Source organism: Phymastichus coffea, unplaced genomic scaffold (genome assembly GCF_024137745.1).
Source record: "Phymastichus coffea isolate CEN01 unplaced genomic scaffold, Cenicafe_Pcof_1.1 PCOF00069, whole genome shotgun sequence".
NCBI lineage: Eukaryota > Metazoa > Arthropoda > Insecta > Hymenoptera > Eulophidae > Phymastichus > Phymastichus coffea.
In genome coordinates this window covers 869241-887645 of record NW_026706880.1, presented here as the reverse complement: position 1 = coordinate 887645, position 18405 = coordinate 869241, and the positions used below count along the sequence as shown (strand labels likewise).

Below are 18405 nucleotides of genomic sequence, written 5' to 3'. Positions count from 1 at the left end.
CCGATGGGCACAGAGAGAGAAAGAGCACACGAGGTAGCAGAGCGAGCGGCCACTTGCCGGCATGCAATTAATCTTGCCGCGAGTCCGCACGGACGTGTCCCGGACTAATTACGCTTTCGCGCGGCTCTCTCGCAGGCCTTATGCCATCGTTGTTCCTACGTGTGAATGTGTCAGTGTGCTTCCTCTAGTCCTCCTCCTATACTTCCTCTCTCTCTCTCTCTCCCCTTCATTCCGCTACTTTTAATGCCACTTCGACTACAATTTTCTTGGCTATGAAACAATTCTCTTGCTTTCTACATATTTATACAGATAGATACACTACTTTTACTAATGGACAGAGCAGCGTTTGCGTATTGAATAATGAGCGCCTGAGCTCGCGCTCACTCATCAACTTTGTTTTGCTTGCAATGTAGTTGTGGCGGACAATTAGAAGCTGAAATGAAAAATTCCAGCTGCACGTTCTTAGCGGGCAGAGGCAAACGGAGTGTCTTGTTTTTAATTAAAAATGCGCGTTCAACATTGAATTCATAACTTACCGAGTGGAAATGACGACTTCCAACGAGCTGTAAAATTAACAGGCGACGAAACAGTCAACATTGACATTTGCAGAGAGTGACGAAGCCCTTTACCCTTTTTATAATTCGTTGACAAATGCGTATGTTTAGTCCATTTATACGAGCAAGTTTTAATCATGTCAACGCTTGAGTTTGAGTAACTGAATGTACGCAAACTTTCATCGCGAACTCTGTAACTGAAACAAACTATACCTACAGATTATAAAAAAGTGCATTTCTGTGCCTTGCTGCCTTAAACTTCTCCAAATGTAATCACTTAGGTATCAGTCGAATAACATACGGATAATAAAAGAGCTGTTCTTTTTTATTTTGGACTTCACATCTATGTAAAACATTCGTAGAAACGGTTTTCACATATGCTCCAAGTACAGATATATGTTGCAGCGACCTATGGATATCTACGCATATGTACAAGGTCATACCTCTTTGTAGCGTTTACGCGCGCGACAAAATATATCCAGATAAGATACATGCACAGCCAAAGGATAAAAGGGAGTGAGAGCGTGCCAGTCGACTTTGAGCTCCATTGACCCTTGTAACGGCCTGGACAGTCTTTTCTATCCGACGGTACTTTACAATCGAGGGTTTTATTGAAATCTTCTCCTGGGCGCGGGGTCGCGCGCGCGCGTCTCTGTCCCTCTTATATAAACTCCAAGAGACATTTTTATCTGTCGGATAAATTCAAGTTGGATCGGCTTATATCTCTACCTCGACTTAGCCAGGGATACATCTATCTATTCGCCAGACTCTTTTGCTCTCTCTCCTACTCTGTGCACTTTCTCAAACTGCACACAAGAGGTGTGGGGAGAAGCGGGGGAAAGAGTGGTAAAGAATCCTCGGCAACGCAAGGACCGCGCCGAGTTCTTAGCTTCTCCCTCTCTCTCTGCTAGCACTCGGCGAGAAATTATTGGCGAGATATGAAAGAGCCCGAGTTATTGCTGATAAACCCCTTCGAATAGCGGGATCCGCACACCTTTTACCCACTCGCATAACCCTCTTCCTTATTTCTTGCCATCCGTCCGTTTTTATTCCTTCTTTCTTTTTCCTTTTTTCTTCTTTTCGATTCTATAGTTTCACCTTTTATTTAGCCTCTTCTTTGTTATTTTCTTCTTTCTCGATTATTCCGTTCTTAATCTTCTTTCCTTACGAGTCCAATTTTTCTTTGATTTTGTTTGTTATCTTGCTAATGTATGTTTTACGCCTTGTTTTTAAAATTTGCCTTGTGGCTGAATACGAAGACCGTGATATTTGACTTTCATTCTGCATTGTAGGATTATTTTGCCTGTCAGCAAAAGCTTACATACACGTATTGTATTCAGAATACGGAGTAGCTCTTGCGTGGCGTCCATTTTCGGTATTTTCTGTTTTACAGCTCTTTTTGCGCGGCCTTTCCATTTTCTTTTTCCTCTCGATTTCCCTTCTGCTACAGCCTCCTCTCATTTCTTTAGGTATCTCCTTTTTTTGCGCCCTCTGCTACAGTCTTCTTTTTTTCTTGCTATTCGCGTGTCCCCCTCCCATTCCGTAGCTAACTCCCATCAATAGAGGCAGTTGTCTCACTTGGAGATGGCTGAAGCGAAAAGCCGTAACTCGAGTCATGCGCGAAAAGGGAGAGAGAGCGAGAGAGAATTGTCGCATGAGTAGAATCGAGAAAAAGAGGGCACATATAAGGGGCCGATATACGATTGCTCGTTCGCCACTACGTTTACGAGCTGCGGTCGCATGTGATCACTTTTTTTTTTAATGCGAACGGACTCTGATGCGTACGTAAGTAGACGTCCAGATGGTGAATGGTGCGAAAAATCGAAATGGCCTTGCTGCTGCTTTTCCTTTTTTTATTATACAGTCAGTTTTTTATGCTCGCCCTGCAAGTGGAATATTTGACAAGATACTGCTGATACGTTTCTTTTCATTTTCCCGGGTAAAAATCCTATTAATTTTCACGGCTGCTCGTGTATTTCATTAAACTATATATGGCGAACGCGATTTACGGCCAAGAAACGTCGTAAAAATTTGATCGTTCTATATATTTCGTTGATTTATTCGACTTCGAGTGCTGACCAGCATTTTCAGAGTCTGCGCCTACTTCTAGAACTTCTAGAACTATTGTAGAGGAGCAAATTTAATGCGCCATCTGTATCCAAAAGCCTTGAAATTTCATCTAATCATTAAGAAAACTGCCTTATTTTATTTAAAGTTCATTTGTTTTTATTATAAAACAATTTGAAATACATTTTAATTATCGGTAAAACCAATGTGATGAGAGTTTCTCTATTAAGAAATTAGAAAGTTGCGTTGCGCTGTTTTATCTTTTATCCGGTTGCTTATAAACACCAAGTGCTCTTATGTACCCCACCGGCACTAGTCGAAAAAGCAATAAATACGAGTGCTTAAATTGCACGAGCGTGCGTGCTAACTTGGACCCCCAAGGATAAAATAAATAATAACGAGCTTTGTCGCCTAATCTCTTACAGATCCCTTAAAAACTGCATACTACGGTAGTTTTGTGGGTTTGTTGGTACACGAAAAAACAGACATTCCTTTCAAAGGTATCCCAGCTCTAAGTAATCGCATTTTTATTTAAGATATTTTTTTTCATTGTAGACAAAAGATTCAATCAATCATAAATCATAATTTTCTATATAACACTACATAATTGTATTGACAGCGATCATTTCGTTGTTATTAGCATGTAACGACAGATATAATGTTAATATATTTATGCAAATAATGTTATATAATAAATGATATTATATAACATGGCCAAAAGTAACGTAATGAAAATAAGTATATTTAAGTTTATCATAACAATTTCATAATTAGAGCGTTTACTGAATAACAAAATATCTGATAATTGTTCATTCAAATATGACTATTATTTCATTATTTCTGTTGACTAAGCGTTCGATTGAGTTATATCGACACAAGAACGGAGTTTCCGGGCAACAATTAATTAGTGGGGCTACTTTGATTACTGCTATAATTGTGCGCGGACAAGAAAAGTCACTCGAAAGCTGCGCTTTGGTATTTAATGCAAATGAAGTCGTTTGCACCATCAACGTCGTTGCGAGAATTCATCGTCGCGCATTAAGTTTGCCGGGACAAGGGCCAAAGTTTCTCGCTTCCGTCGCTTTGACCGCGCGGCAAAGAGAAGAAAAGAGAGAAGAAAAAAGCCGAGAGAGCGCGAAAAAAAAGGAAGGAAGAAAGGCAGTGCAAGTTCCTCGAGCCTTCGCTGACGCCACGTGCCGTATCTGATTCGATTAAACAGTGCATTTACTGGAGCACGGGCTGGCAAATGTATTTGCCTCGAAAGAAATAGAGCACGTTGGGGAGGGCCAGAGAGCGAGAGGGGGGGGGGGGAGCGGAGGGAAAACCGTAGGAGCAAGTAAGGGAATTCTCAGCAAGATCAGCCAGTCAAAGGCAACTTGTCAGTTCCACGTTTCGTCTGCAAACTTCGTTCGGGCCGTGTTTCCGCGTTGCCTTTATCGCCACTACTTTTACTTTGGCTCCTAGCGCTCGCGAGGAGGAAGCCGAGTGGGTACCGCCATCGTGCTGGACCATGTCTTGAGAGAGATCCATCGAGCTGTATCGTATCCTAGAGGTCTCTCTCTCTCTCTCTGTCTTTTTCTTTCGATCTTCAAAGAAATTGCAAGGCGATATTTACCTTAGCCTCGCTCTCTCTTGAAGCTTCTTCCTCTTTTGGCCAGGCTCGCCTCTTCTCGCCTGGCTTCTATTCCGCCGCCATGTCGTACATCATGAAAGCAATCCTCGGCGCGAGGCGGCGAGCATTATTTCAGCCGGATATACCCAGGATGCACAGAGGCAGAGAGATGTGCTATATGTACATTGCGGGCTGGTGTCTTCTCTTCCGGACGGAGCACGTGTTAAGTGAAAATGCTTCGTTTATTCCATCTCTTTGAGACGTCCCGCGCAGCTGTCTGTCTGGTTGCTGAGCCGCCCCGCGAAAGAGAAAGGGAAAACTCGACGCCCAGCCGAGCTTTTGTTTTACTCTTGAAGCTCTCGCCTTCTCTCTTGTGTATTCCTTAGTCCAACTGAGCGCTCTTCATTTTTTTCTTCTCTTTGACTTGGCCGCGTTTTCATAAATGTCCTTGCTTTTAAAGAGCTTTCAAATATGACCGATGCCGTACTTATTACTCGCCTCCGCTTTCAATAATAAACACTAAAAGTAATCAGGCCAGCTGCCCAACTAGCTTCGCAAGTTTCATCTCACGCTTTCAATGGTCAGATACACATTTAGAAAATAAAATTATTTACTGGCATTTGGTTGTGTACAAAGCAGCAGATACCGATCCTCGGCCACCTTTTACATTTATTAGATAGATAATCTTCTTCAACTTGAACGATTGCATTGGTTGCTTTATCAAAACTCGCTAATTTTACAAAGTTTCTAAGGATCTGTAGTAATTTTTTCAATATTGTCTCTGTAGTTTTATGACGCAAGCTCGTAATTTTTGCTCTAACAAACCAACTGAGATAGAACGCTCCACGAAACGACCACTGTACACCGTACTGTTCATTACTACAGCTGAACACCAGCATCAGTATTTCAATATCGTTTGAATTGCTCAATTATTTACGCGTCAATCGGAATAGAACAGTAAATTTTCATTTCCCAGAACAATATCTAAAGTAAACTCAGCAGCAGGAAATGACTATCTCGTGAAGCGCGTGCTCGCATCAAGAGTCTAGCAATGAATATTAGAATAACACTCGGGTGGTGCCAATTATGCAATTTCACGTAATTCATAACAAAACGCATTGCATTATTGCTCAGAGATGTAAGCGTGTAACGACGTGAATTTGCGAGTGCTTGTTAACGAATGCAATGTTCGCGAGTAAATGTGATATTAAAATCTTGAATTCGAAATTTTCCATATGCTTCTTATCTCGAATATAAATCAATAGAATCCCCAGCATATAAAAACAACTACTTGGTTTCTAAGTTTATACTAGAAATCAAGCTTTTATAGCCAAGTAATGATATAATAGTTTTCATTGATAGAGATAACATTTGTATCACTCTTATAAGTAAATAATAAATTTTGACTCATTTCATTTGATTTATTTATTGTCAATTTTAAAACTAACTTATTTTTATTTTCAGCTCTTTCTGACAAACCGATGTTTGCTGAGCCTATTCCAAATGTCACAGTGGCACTCGGGAGGGATGTTAGTTTACCTTGTGTTATTGAGAATCTTGGAACATATAAGGTAAGTTTATGAGAATGAATATCACTATTAAGTTTGATGTAATTTTATCATTTTAAGAATCATTACTGTTGAAGTGGAGTTCTATTATACATATTTCTTATCATTTCTATAAAATCTCTGTACAGACAGTTTTTTACTTGAAACTGAAATATTGCTGGAAAAAATATACCCTTTCTTAAATTATAAAATTTTAGATATACATTTTTGAAGTAAATTAGCTATAAAGGTTTTATGTGTTAGCAGTAATATTAATGTTGCTAGCGTTTTCAATGAGATGCATATACAGTACTTTTTCAGCGAATAATTTATTCGAGTACTAATTATCGGTTATGTACCGTCCAACCACACAGAAATGTCCGAATGAATAAGTAGGTTATATTTGTTAATGAAAACTTCATGTTGCATCGATAAATGCTATTGTAAAATTTTCAAACTCTCAACCATACGCGCACTAATTAATGGAGCCAATCATATTTTACTTAATTAATTAACAATAGATCTGTAAAAAATCACGTTCAATTGACGTGCTTCGAGAATAGCCATTCGCAAATGAGATTTGATAGTAAATTTTGTTGAAATAAGACAATTTTTTAGCTTTGAATTAATTTACTTTACCTTCAAGAATTTATATATCATAAAAAATAAGACAAATATTTTTAAGGGTTTACCAGAATACAAGTAAGTAATATGTAAGCTGCAAGATTATAGATTAATTACAGAACTCGATGTAAAAAGCCTTCCAAGCTGATAAGATAGATATGCATTTAAGAGTTTGGAAAGTTTGATAAGTCCGTAAAAAATGAAAACTTCGGCGAACGGATTAAATATCTTACAATCTTTTCAAATTTCTGCGCATAAGATAATCGCGGCGGTCGATTATAAATGTGATCAATTTGTAGAAGACAGGGATTTGCGGTACCGTGTCGTGTCGTCTTGACAGAGAGAGAGAGAGAGAGAGAGAGAGAGAGAGAGAGAGAGGGAGAGAGAGAGGGAGAAAGAGAGAGAGAGGGAGAGAGAGAGAGAGGGAGAGAGAGAGACGGAGAGAGAGAGAGAGAACGGATAACGAGGGTGGCTAAAGTTGACAGTAGGTACTTATGTGCACTATGAAAAATGAAATATAGAGGGAATGAGAATCGAGCAGCAACTGGAGGGTGAATGGTAGGCAAGCAGTAAAAAGCGCAAAGAATCTGGTGGGAAATCAGGAGGCCGTGGTCTTAACGTAACGGGCAACGGCAGCGACGTTGAAATTTTTAAAAAGTTGATTAAAACAGACAGCGCCGTTCTTTGCAGTTCCGCGGCTTCGTCGTCGTTCAGCTCCGCACGTAACGACTTGTCACGCGACGCTTTCTCGGAAAGTACCAAGCGAGAGGCAGCTCACAGCCCTCAAGCTGAATATGAATAAGTAATTTTGACGCTCTTGATCGTTTCAGTCCTCAGGGGGTTTCTACGCTAATTTAGTTTACCCGATATATCTTATTAAGATTAGCATCGCTTGACATTTATAGTAGCTGTTGCTTCTCATCCATTCAACGGTTTATGTAAATTTTCTTTCATTGATCATTGCTTATGTTTGCGACATTTATAAAACTCATTATGCGCGCTTATTATTTTCAAATATCCATGTAAAATATGTTCCAAGATTGATTTCTGCCATTTGCCCTACTAACGCGTGTTTCCCAAAAATTCCTCATCCAATTTGTTTTCTTGAAATGTGATAAAAAAAATTAGTTTATTACAGCTCAGTACTTTTGAACCTGTAGGAAGAAAAAAGAGCGGTGAGCTTAATTTTTGAAATATACTAAATTTAACGGAATCAAACATTATTGAAGACTCAGATGAAAGTTCAGTTGGTGAAAAAGGCTATAGGAAAATTCTTGCTCTGCAGGCGATGAATCATCCAAGCGAATCGTAAAACCTGTGGGATGGAGTAGAGTTTTTATTTCTTTTTTTTTTTTCAATACGTGTGTTTTTTGAGCAAAAAAAATTGGCGGAGAGCTCGTGCAAACTTAAGCCGGCTTTCGCAGGCGCGCGCTCGAGCGAGAGAATTCAGTTTTATTGACTGGGAAACGAGGAGGGAGCAAGAGTTATGAGAATTTGGAAAAGTACCGAAAGTTACGTTTTGCCTATGCCTTGTGCGCACACTGCCGAGCTTCTGGGAAAACTCGAGGTTACAAAGCGACGCGAATGTGTGTTCCAGTTGGGCGTGTGGAAAGCCTCCTAAGGCTTGTGCTCGTTCGAGACTTTAGCCAACTTCTTGCTAAGGTCTCGTATGCGCTGAAAATTTCATTAAAATACCAGGCATAGTTTCGACAGGGAGTTCTAATCCGTGTTCGAAGGACGTATGCGCGCGCTAAATGCTTCGAACGCGCTGCCATGCACACACTTCCTCAATACCGCGCTCGCTAACTCGCTCTACGTTCCGGAACTTGAGATCTTAATGCATTGTTCATAAAATAACGCTATTTTTAATTGGTGTCATGATTTATATTTCTAGTATAATGTACCAGACTGTTTATGAATAATTCAATTCAATAATTGAGCTCGACTAGATAGCATCCAGTATCGTTATCAAGAGAAATTCAAACACGATTCCGTTATTTTTATTTTTACAGCCGTTCCTTCAAGTTTAACACTCATAATCTATACGTTTTTATTTTGAATGAAAAAGTCTTGGATGAGGCAAGCGAAAGAAAAGTTAGTGACCGAAGGTAAAAGAGAAAAACATCAATTCATATGTAAATGTGAAGGTACGCCTGGCGAGAAGTGGGGTCCACTCAAGTTGGTTGCAAGCTCGAGGCCCATCGAGATTTAGTGAGAGCGATCGTGGCGAGCTAAAGTGTGCGCGAGCTAGCAGCAGCTGAAGTTTGCGATCAAACTGTCAAATGAATAAATTACAAGCGTGCGCGCGCGAGTTCACCCGGAGAGGAGATGGAAATGATTATTCTTTGAAAAATTCATGCGCATTACGTCGCCCAGGCGTGAGGATGGTAGCCCGAGAGAGAGAGAGAGAGAGAGAGTGTGTAGGCATGACAAAAACGTTCGGAAACCATTCACTCGCTTTCATCACCGTTTGACAAATTGTCGCGGACACTCACACAGAGTCGCATTCGAGTTATTCGCTTATCCCAACAGCTTAATTCGCGGCCGCGGGGCTTGCGTTAGCAAAAAACAGCAGCAAGTAGAAGAGTAGCAGGATACAAAAGAAGGAACATAGAGCCACATGCCGCACGCTGGCGCTCGAGGCTTTTGAACCGCTGCCAGAGATTTCAATCGAGCTTGCACTCCGATAGAGAAAGACACTTTTTCTTGTGGATTCGCTTGGTCCAATAAACGTAACGCAGCTTCCAACTGCAAATGCAATCTTTCCCTCGCACGCTGTATACTTTTCAATTTGTTACCCCTATCGTAAAAAAGGTTATCAGCTCACTTTGCAAACTTCATCTCGACAGTGGATACCCTTTCGCCACATGCTTTCATTCGTGCTTTTTTAAACACTTAAGTGCTTGGAATTTTATTTCAAAATTAATTTCACGTAATCGACTCGTAAACTGCATTCTTTTTTTCTAAATCTTGGGCTTATCTTAACTTACGAAAAAAAAATTGTTTTTGTTTTCACGTTACCTATAAAAACCTAAGTTTTTTTTTTAATGATCAGCCTTTCATAGAGTTTCCTTTTTTTCGGCAGCGTACTCGAAAAATATGTCATCGTACTGGGCAATAAAAAGAGTAACGAGAAAAAAAGTAAAGAGTCGGGTATCATCCAGAATGTAGAGAAATTTCATAATTAGCAGGCAACATTTATTTAATGCGAGCCCCGTAAGCATCTTAAATTTACTTGAACAAAGTTTGCGAGTTCGTTAAGGGGCCTGACGAGCGTGTGCAGAAAAAAGGGGGTGAGCGCGCAGCCTCACGCCACGACGACGACGCCGACGACGACGGCAAGCACTCTCTTGCAGCAGCCGGGAGAGAGGAAAAGAGAGCGCTATTTAAATTTTCCTCGCGGCCACTTGCCGTTGCCGCTTAAAGTCGTTTCCGCGTGCTCTTTTTTTCGGCGGAAATAAATATAACCACTTTGAAACGAAGCAAGCAAGAGTAAAGGAAAAGAAGAAAAAACTGAGTTTAAAGTGGCGGCCCGTTTGGAGTCGTGAGCCCGCTCTGCCGTCACTGCTGTCGCATGAAATTTTCGCAAGAACGCCGTATGAGCTTTGTCGCGGAATAAGCTTAGTTAAGGTGAAAGTCGGCTCGTTGGTCTGTAAAACACTGTCGTAATGGCTTTGCCGCTGGCGTTTCAACTCACTCCGCACCTCACCTCCTCACCATCCTCCCTTGCTTTCTCTTTTCCTCTCTCTCTCTCTCTCTCTCACGTACAGTTTTCTCTCAGTAATATGCGTACATATTCGCGGACCGGCGAAGAAGCTTGTCGTCCTTTGCTGCCACTTGTGGCGTGGCTGTATAAGTGCATACATACGTTTCTTGACGTTACAAAGTAATTTCAGAAAGAATCTTTCAAGAATGCACCACTGTAAGCTCGCTGCTTTATACGTATACCTTTGGCTTTTTTCTCAAAAACATGCAAAAGTAAAGTAACAAAATACGCAAAGTAAGCGATCTCGAAGCGGATTGCAATACTTGAGAAGTTTAAAATTAAACTTGTTTAGTAACTATGTGTAATAACTACGTTTAGTAACTATGCGAATGAAATATTTTGATAAAAACGCGTAATATATCATAGGAATCAAACCTTCATAAATAAATATATTATGTCATTTACGATCCGAGTTTTATATATTGATTAAATATCCTCTCATGTTTATAATCAGTACCACCGCTTATTCATTTGGTGTTTGGGTGTTTGGTCCTAATAATATGCCAGTATTAAATAATAAAAATGAATGAACAATTCAATATTTGGTTGATGTGCTTGTGATTCAATTATAAAATGATACTCTATTAATTTATTGATGGACTTATCTGTTGCAAAATAAAAGTATATTTATTGAAAAATAGATGTACGAACAATCGTGCTTGTACGCAAAATTAATAAAAAGGAAGCTGACTTTCAACATTTTTACAAGTTACGCTTCGACCAAGTCAATAAAGAAACATGACTGCCTCGAAAATATAGCCTTTTAAATGAAACTACTGCCATTGAAACCGATCAATTCGTTGCGGAGATTATGCGGACACGCATGAAAAGTCAGGTCGAATAGAGCCTCGTTACGAAATCGCAAAAAAGGGGCTGAGCAGTTTTATTTACAAATTACATAAAAATTTTTATATGTTGCTTTTTCTCGACAATGACATACTAACACTGCTACATGATCAATCAACTTGAAAGTGATATCTTTGGAATCGACAAGTGAAAAGACGAAGAAGGAAAAACTGAAAGACCCGGTATAAGCATGTAGCAAACTGATAGCTAGGTATAATGCGGGATTACGGAGAAGAAGTGATATAAAACGAAAAGTGAAAAAAGTTTGCGCGTAGAGAAAGGACTCGTTTTCTTTAACTGGCGGCGTGTAGCGCTTTTCCGAAAAAGCAATCTCGTTGGCAGCTGCGAGCTTAGACGTGGAAATGAGACAACATTCTAAATATCAAACGATCGGGCTCGACACCGAGCTGACTCGCTATATTTTCACTCCTTTTCTTTCTCTCTTATGACTATATACATATATAAGCTTTCCCAAACTTCTCTCGGGGGAGCAGCGAAATCACGTTACCTACTTGTGGATGGGAGAAGCACCTACTACAATCCTCGGGGCGTAGGCTGACGGCTCTATTGGAAAATTTCTCACATTTTTCTATCTTCTGTCGACTTTTTTTACGCCACTCCTCTTCTCAGCTGTGTCTCTTGCTCTTCTGTCACGGACTTTCTTTCTAGTTTTCAGCTAACAATTAAGCTTTTGGCAAGTTGTAAAAATTTATTTAAGTAACAACAGTAATTTGACAATTAGTTGGGTAGTTTATGTAAATCCTACCATAACAATTTAAAATTTTTTGTTGAATTATTGACAATTATTACATAAAGACAGGCTGATCAATCGATGAGACAACATTTAATAGTGAAATATAAACCTCCGTCATTGACACGCACTCGTTCATATTTTGTCTGGTGCTACTGTCTAAATTCAATGAAATTGAATAATTGAAAGAGGAGAATGTCTCATGCAATCGATCGCTGACAAGTGCTAAATAAATTATACGTTCCATAGGAGTTATTTGAATTATAAAATATATCATACAAATAGCTTAAGAATCATTATATATTTATTGTTGCAGGTGGTATGGATACACGTCGGCAGGCAGATGCTCGTCTCGGTACATAAGCACGTAGTCACAAAGATTTCAAGGTTCTCCGTGTCGAACGACAATCACAAGACCTGGCTACTACACATACACGCGGTCGAGAGACAGGACCGCGGTTACTATATGTGTCAAGTCAACACAGTTCCGATGATGAGCCAAGTGGGATTCCTCGAAGTCGTTGGTAATTTCATCTGATCTCTAGGCCATCGATATTCTAATTTTACTTGAGTTGTTTTTAGAAATAGATCAATCTAAAGAACTTGCGTATTCACTGTTTTATATTTATATACCCGTAACATTCGAGTGAACTGTCACATGTCAAACTCCATGACGACCCAATGCATAAAAAAAACTTTTTCATTTTAAACGTTCGAGAAAAAAATATATCAATAGGAGGAATATTAAAGTAAAACGAAGCCATAGGGTCAACAAAGTGAGCGGGCGTTTTTTGATTGCAGTGCCACCGAACATATTGGACTCGGAGTCGACATCGTCGACAGTGGCAGTGCGCGAGTTTCAAAACGTCACGCTTGTCTGCAAAGCCAACGGCTTCCCCGTACCCACGATCAAGTGGAAGCGCGAGGATAATCAGGGCATTCCACTCGCCGACCGACGCACTAAAGGTGAGATCACCTCGCTACATTCTTTATCAGTTGTTTAATAATCCATTTGAACACCGTAACACTTTCCTTAGTTTCTTCTTTTCATTGGTTCGCTCCGAGTGCATGTCCTGATTAATTTGATCGACTTGAAAGGCATTTTTTTTTCCTTCGTCATTTTGAAATAATGAATGGTGTAAGATAAAAATAGCTCGTTTAGGCATTGCCATTAATTCGGCATATTTGACATTGCTATACATTTCACGAAGTTTACTAATGTAAAAAAAGCTGAAAATAAAAAAAAATGCAGCTGTTCTCGCTTTAACTGGTCAGCGATTATTATAAAAAGCACCAAGGCTCAATATTGTACGTTGAGCACCCTTAAAATCAGTAGCGAGTGAGAATGCTGTGGGTTGCGGCTTCAATCGATCGCATGACATGCTGCGATCGATCGAAGATGCAACCATAACAGCAATATGCGCCTACGCCTCTTGTTTGGCCAAAAGCTCGACTCATTGACGCGGGCGAACGCATTGTGCGTTTTTGTCGCCGTGACGCCAATTACAGCTCCAGGTTTTCCTGGAGGCTGTAGTCCTCGCGGTATACACATGGCTACCGGACTGGTGGGCTTATTTACGGTAAGAGTTAGCGTATGGCTAACTTTAGACAGGCAGGCTGACGAACTAAAAGCGCTCGAGAGCACGGAAAGCGGGGAGAGGTACCGAAAAAGAAGAGTGCGGCTGTCCATTAAGACTGCGCGAAACAGTCGTTTATTTAAAAAAATGTAAACTTCGATGGATTTTTGTCTCTTAAAAACGTGAGACAGGCGCGCGCCAGTGCGAGCTTAGCTTTAGCCAACTACGCATCGCTCATCATTGTCCTTTGCTTTCTCCAAACAATTTGTAAAAAATAAAATTTTTAAATCAATAAAGATCGGATTCTTCACGTAACCTCGCCTCCTTTTACAACTAAAGATAAGAAAAACAAATTGATTAACGAAGAGTATGATTCTAGAACATTCTTCTGCCTAATGAGCATTTTATATAATATCGGTCAAATTTTAGTTTTCACAGTGACTTTTAATTTTGTAACTTCTTAAACATAACAAGTATGGTACGATACCTTTACAATGGAAAATCGCAAAATAGGAATGGGTAAATTTAAAGTCTCTCTCTCTCTCTCTCTCTATCACGTTAGCTGTTGCGCAATAACTTGTTTTGCATAAATATGCAAGGTAAAAATGCGATAAACAGATACGAGGTAAGAGAAGGACGCGCGCCCATGTGCGCACACGTAGGCGATATCGCTTGCGAAAGCTCGCGCCGGTATAATTTTCTTAATCGCGCGGTGACTTCCCAAACAAATGTACATATGTGCACGAGTGCACCGAAGCGAACGCGAGATTAGCTGAAGATTCATAAAGCAAAGATAGAGGATAAAAGTAAAACAAAGATTGAAGAAGACGGAAGAGAACAGACGCGCGTTGGTGGTGCAAGCAGCGAGTTCTTAAATATTGTAGGGATTAATCAACTTGAAACTTCACCCCCTTTACTCTTGCCCGTGGGAAAGTGATGGTCCAAAGCAGCGCAAGAGTGAGGGCATTTACTTTGGCCGCACGGAGGGGCACAAGACTGAGATGAGTGTATGAAGGGGGATTACCTCGCTGGAGTAAGTAGCTGACAGGTGCTGTGTAAGCGGCTACCGTCGTTGTTTATGGCGCGGCTTTATATACAGCCGCCTCTTGCGCGCATATCGTAGATTTTGACAGATCCAAGCTGCGCAATTTCATACGTAATACAATTTTGTGCATCTACATATCGGAATTAGTCCATAGATTTTTTGGGCCCTGAATATCAACGGCATTTATCTGTTTAAATATTGATGTGTACTTTTCAATGCTGCTAATAAATACTCGATGCTGTGATAACAGTATTTATAAATATGAATTTTCATTCCGTTTTCGGCTGAACGCGAGCAAAATAACCGAATAACATGGTCATACCAATTCCATGCGTTCGATGAAAAATCAATTCAAGGGTTCGCGTATATACATGTGCGATAGCTGTGAAAATCAAATGAAATCACGACGAAAGACATTTGAAAGGAAGCAAAAGTGTAAAAAATAAAAAAAAAATCAATAAAAGAATATATAGCTGGGGCAAGCGTGTAGGCAGCAATGATCACAGGAAAATGAAAAAGTAAGCAGGAAAGATTGGGAGCAAAGAGAAAACGCGGGAAAAGACAAAGAGTCTATTATGTATAGCGTATGCCATAGCGACGACTCTAAAGGGAGAAAAAAAGCGAAAAATTATGCGGGCACACGTCGTCGAACGTGAGAGAGAGAGAGAGAGAGAGAGAGAGAGAGAGAGAGAGACGAGCGGACCGAGCAAAAAGGAAAAAGTCTCGTCAAGTGATGATGGAATTATGCAAGAACGAATAACTTATACGACCTTCCTCTATATTTCTCTTCGCCCGTCGCAGTAGCAGCTCACGCAGCGCTAATTAAAAAATAGGATCGTCCGCGCCTTGGCGGACTATCAATTTCGCGCTACGTCGCTTGATGAATGGCTATGATAATCGTCCGGCTCCGTTCCTATATGTCCTTTTTGGACATCGAAGACAAGCTTATAAAATGAACGTCTGACGTGTGACTCGTCTTGCCTTCAATTATTTTATACGAAATAAATTTCATCAATTCGTTTTTAAAATTACTCCTTCCTAATTCTCATGAATTTTCTTAAAGCAATGACTGTTCTTATTTTACTTCTGACAACCTAACGGTTGCTGGCTTATATTCGTACCATAGGACTGTTTTACACAATCCAGTGTTTTCAATATTAGATTTGATTGCTAGAATATCATAAAACTGAATTATTAGTCTGCGTTATCCATTTTATCAATATGTGCTATTATCAAGTAGCGTAAATAACTGATTCCTTGAGTATTTTATAATTCGGTTAGTCGAAAAATAGAGTTTTCATTCATTCATAAGCCAGATATCATTGAGATCAGATTGGCCGATAAGATACAATAAATATCGAATGTCTTTAATTGAACATAATTAAATTGTGAGTATCTGATGTACAACGTGTGCTTCTTGTCGTCCATTCAAATTGAATAATTCAAATCAATTAAATCAATCGAGTTACATATTTATCAGTACAATTTATTTAGCTTTAAAACTAAAAATACACAGAGTTACATGAAAGTGCTAAAACATTGAGTACAAAGAGAGGTAATCGATAGTCGACAAATAGACAGGCAGTCGAGGAGAGAGAACAAACCGGCATAAGCGGATTCATCAGAAGGGTATTATCGCGAAATCGCACGCGAGTGCTTGGAGCTCTCTCTCCGCACCCGTATCCTAATGTGTGCACACGCCACTATACATAGAGCATAGTCGTCGACGACGCCGTCTTTGCGCCTCTCTCTCAGCCTCCGAGCTCCATGTACAAGGGAAATGGTGGGCTAATAAGGGAAGGAAGAGGTAGGAGGTCGAAGGCGCAGTGTGCGCTGCGTCGCCAAACAACGGAACTCGCGCTTCCTACTCTCTCGCGCTCTATGTGTAGCTTCGTTTCGAATGCACAGGCCAGAGCTGGCGCAGCGAGCCCAGCAGGCGCCAATTATAAATTTAAAGGGGCAATCGGTTTCTCACTCTCTCCCTCTCCGAGTTTTCGAAAGCGCGGCGGCGTAGTAAAGAGTTTTGCCCTGTTTCCTTTTGCGCTTATACGCGATTATAGCCACATCAATTTGGCCATTTGCTTACCGATTTGTTAACCGTATCTCACGTATATCTTCGCATTATTGCCTCCGATTTTAATCTTGATACGCACGCTCACGGTCACATGTCGTTTCTAACAATTGCTCTATTAGAGGTTTCACGTAGCACGTGCGCGTTATTCGCAAACTGTACGCAAGCTGTACGCAAGCTGTACGCAAGCTTCATCAGTTGAATTCAAATTGGGAACCATCGTAATGACAAAGCTCACCCAACCAACTTGTTATTCACCGAGACACTCTTGTGCTTGTGGTTGGTGATAAAAAAAGCTAAAAAAGTAACGAGCAACGTAATAATGTTTATATGAGAGAGAGAGAGAGAGAGAGAGAGAGAGAGAGAGAGAGAGAGAGAAACTGGTGTGGCTGACATTGACGAGGCGCGTCGTTACCTGGCGCTGCTCGAATTATGTCGCAAGCGCGCGCATACACCACGCAAACCGCAGCCTCCCTTGCGTGGCATGGAAACATTGCGGTTTCCTCGGGCCTTTCGCCGCCTACTCGCGGACTAGAAGCCTCGCCACTCCTCTCCCTTCGAGCTGGACGACAGTTGACACTCGGCACTGCTGCTGTGTGCGCGGACCACCATGCAAGACATGCACACGCAAGCGAGGGTAAACGGTAATCGTCTGCGCGTTAACGCCACGACGATCGAGGGAGAGGGACCAGCAGGTGCTGTGACATACGGCCAAGCTGTGTGGCCTATTTGTAACGGTGCCGAAGATTTATATTTTCCCTCTCTCGGACCCTTTACTTTCAATTATTACCCAACGTTTACTGTTGAATTTCACGTTGTTCGATAATGCATCACTTGAATGGTAGTAAAGTAAATAAATATTCGCTGCAATGAAAAGTAGAAGTAACATTTAATGCCAGAGATCAACTTTCAAAGTTAAGAAAGTTTCGGAAGAGTTGCGGCACACAGACGTGAGAACGCAATTGACGATTCTGAAAAAAAGAAAAGAAATTTTTGTCGTGGAATTCTGTTTCCTTTCAAATACAGCGACACACGCAGACACGCTTAACAAGTGTGACAGAAGCACATGCACATATTGTGAGAGGACTATAACGAGAGCATCGGAATTGGTGGTGTGCAGCACTCGCGCGACATGATCGAGTAGGCGCGGTGGGAAGTTATGTGCGCGTATACATACGAAAAGCCTGAACCCACCACGGCAGTTCGCGTGCTGATGGCTCTGCCGCTGAATGATAGAAAGCCCCAGGCAAACTTGAGGCTCGTTAAAAGTTGCCGCGTAGGCGCGCGTAAACGAAAGAGATATATAGATGACGATGGTAAACAGATAGAGTACTAACTGCGAGCCGCATCTGTGAAAAACTATAGTGCGCGAGTTGATCTCGAGCAACGGTAAAAGCCAATTGAGGCAGTTTGAAGGCGAGCGAGCTTTGCGTGCTGGAGGTAAGCTCGCTGCTTGCCGTCGACTGTTTAAGTACTTGCCTCTCTCTCTCTCTATACCTAATCGTTGCGCATCCGCTGTTGACTCGCCTGCGCTCGAATATACATGCTTTCAGTGACTTGGGCTAACCGCGCTGATTAATTAATCGAGGCTATGTTATTCGAGAACTGTTTGCTCTATGTAGGCCACCTACCTAATCATATGGATGATTTCCACTTGGCATAACAAGATTATTCTGCTAGAGCTCTGAACATAATGTTGTTTTCGATTATCAAAGCTTTGAGCACTCTTACTATCGTGCTGAGGTAGAAATGTAGAAATGGTCTTTTATATCGTCGACCCACTAATGCAAATCGGAAGCTCAAACATACTTCCTCGTAGCTTTCAGCATCTGAACAATTATATGCATCAACAGTGCAGAAGTAATGGTCAGTAATGGAGAATCTACCTCCCGGTAAAAGCAAAATAACAAAACGAGCAAAACGAACAAACATGTTAATGCATTGC

The 18405-nt window shown here is 40.9% G+C and overlaps 1 protein-coding gene across 3 annotated transcripts in view; it reads left to right on the top strand.

Moving 5' to 3' along the window:
- LOC131667651 (lachesin-like) overlaps positions 1 to 18405 on the top strand; it is a 136282-nt gene that overhangs the window by 90661 nt on the left and 27216 nt on the right. For all 3 annotated transcript variants that reach the window (XM_058941220.1, XM_058941219.1, XM_058941218.1), the window contains exons 3-5: positions 5698 to 5804; positions 12084 to 12291; positions 12569 to 12733. In XM_058941220.1, coding sequence (XP_058797203.1) covers positions 5698 to 5804; positions 12084 to 12291; positions 12569 to 12733 — 480 coding nt within the window. The remainder of the gene's footprint in view (positions 1 to 5697; positions 5805 to 12083; positions 12292 to 12568; positions 12734 to 18405) is intronic.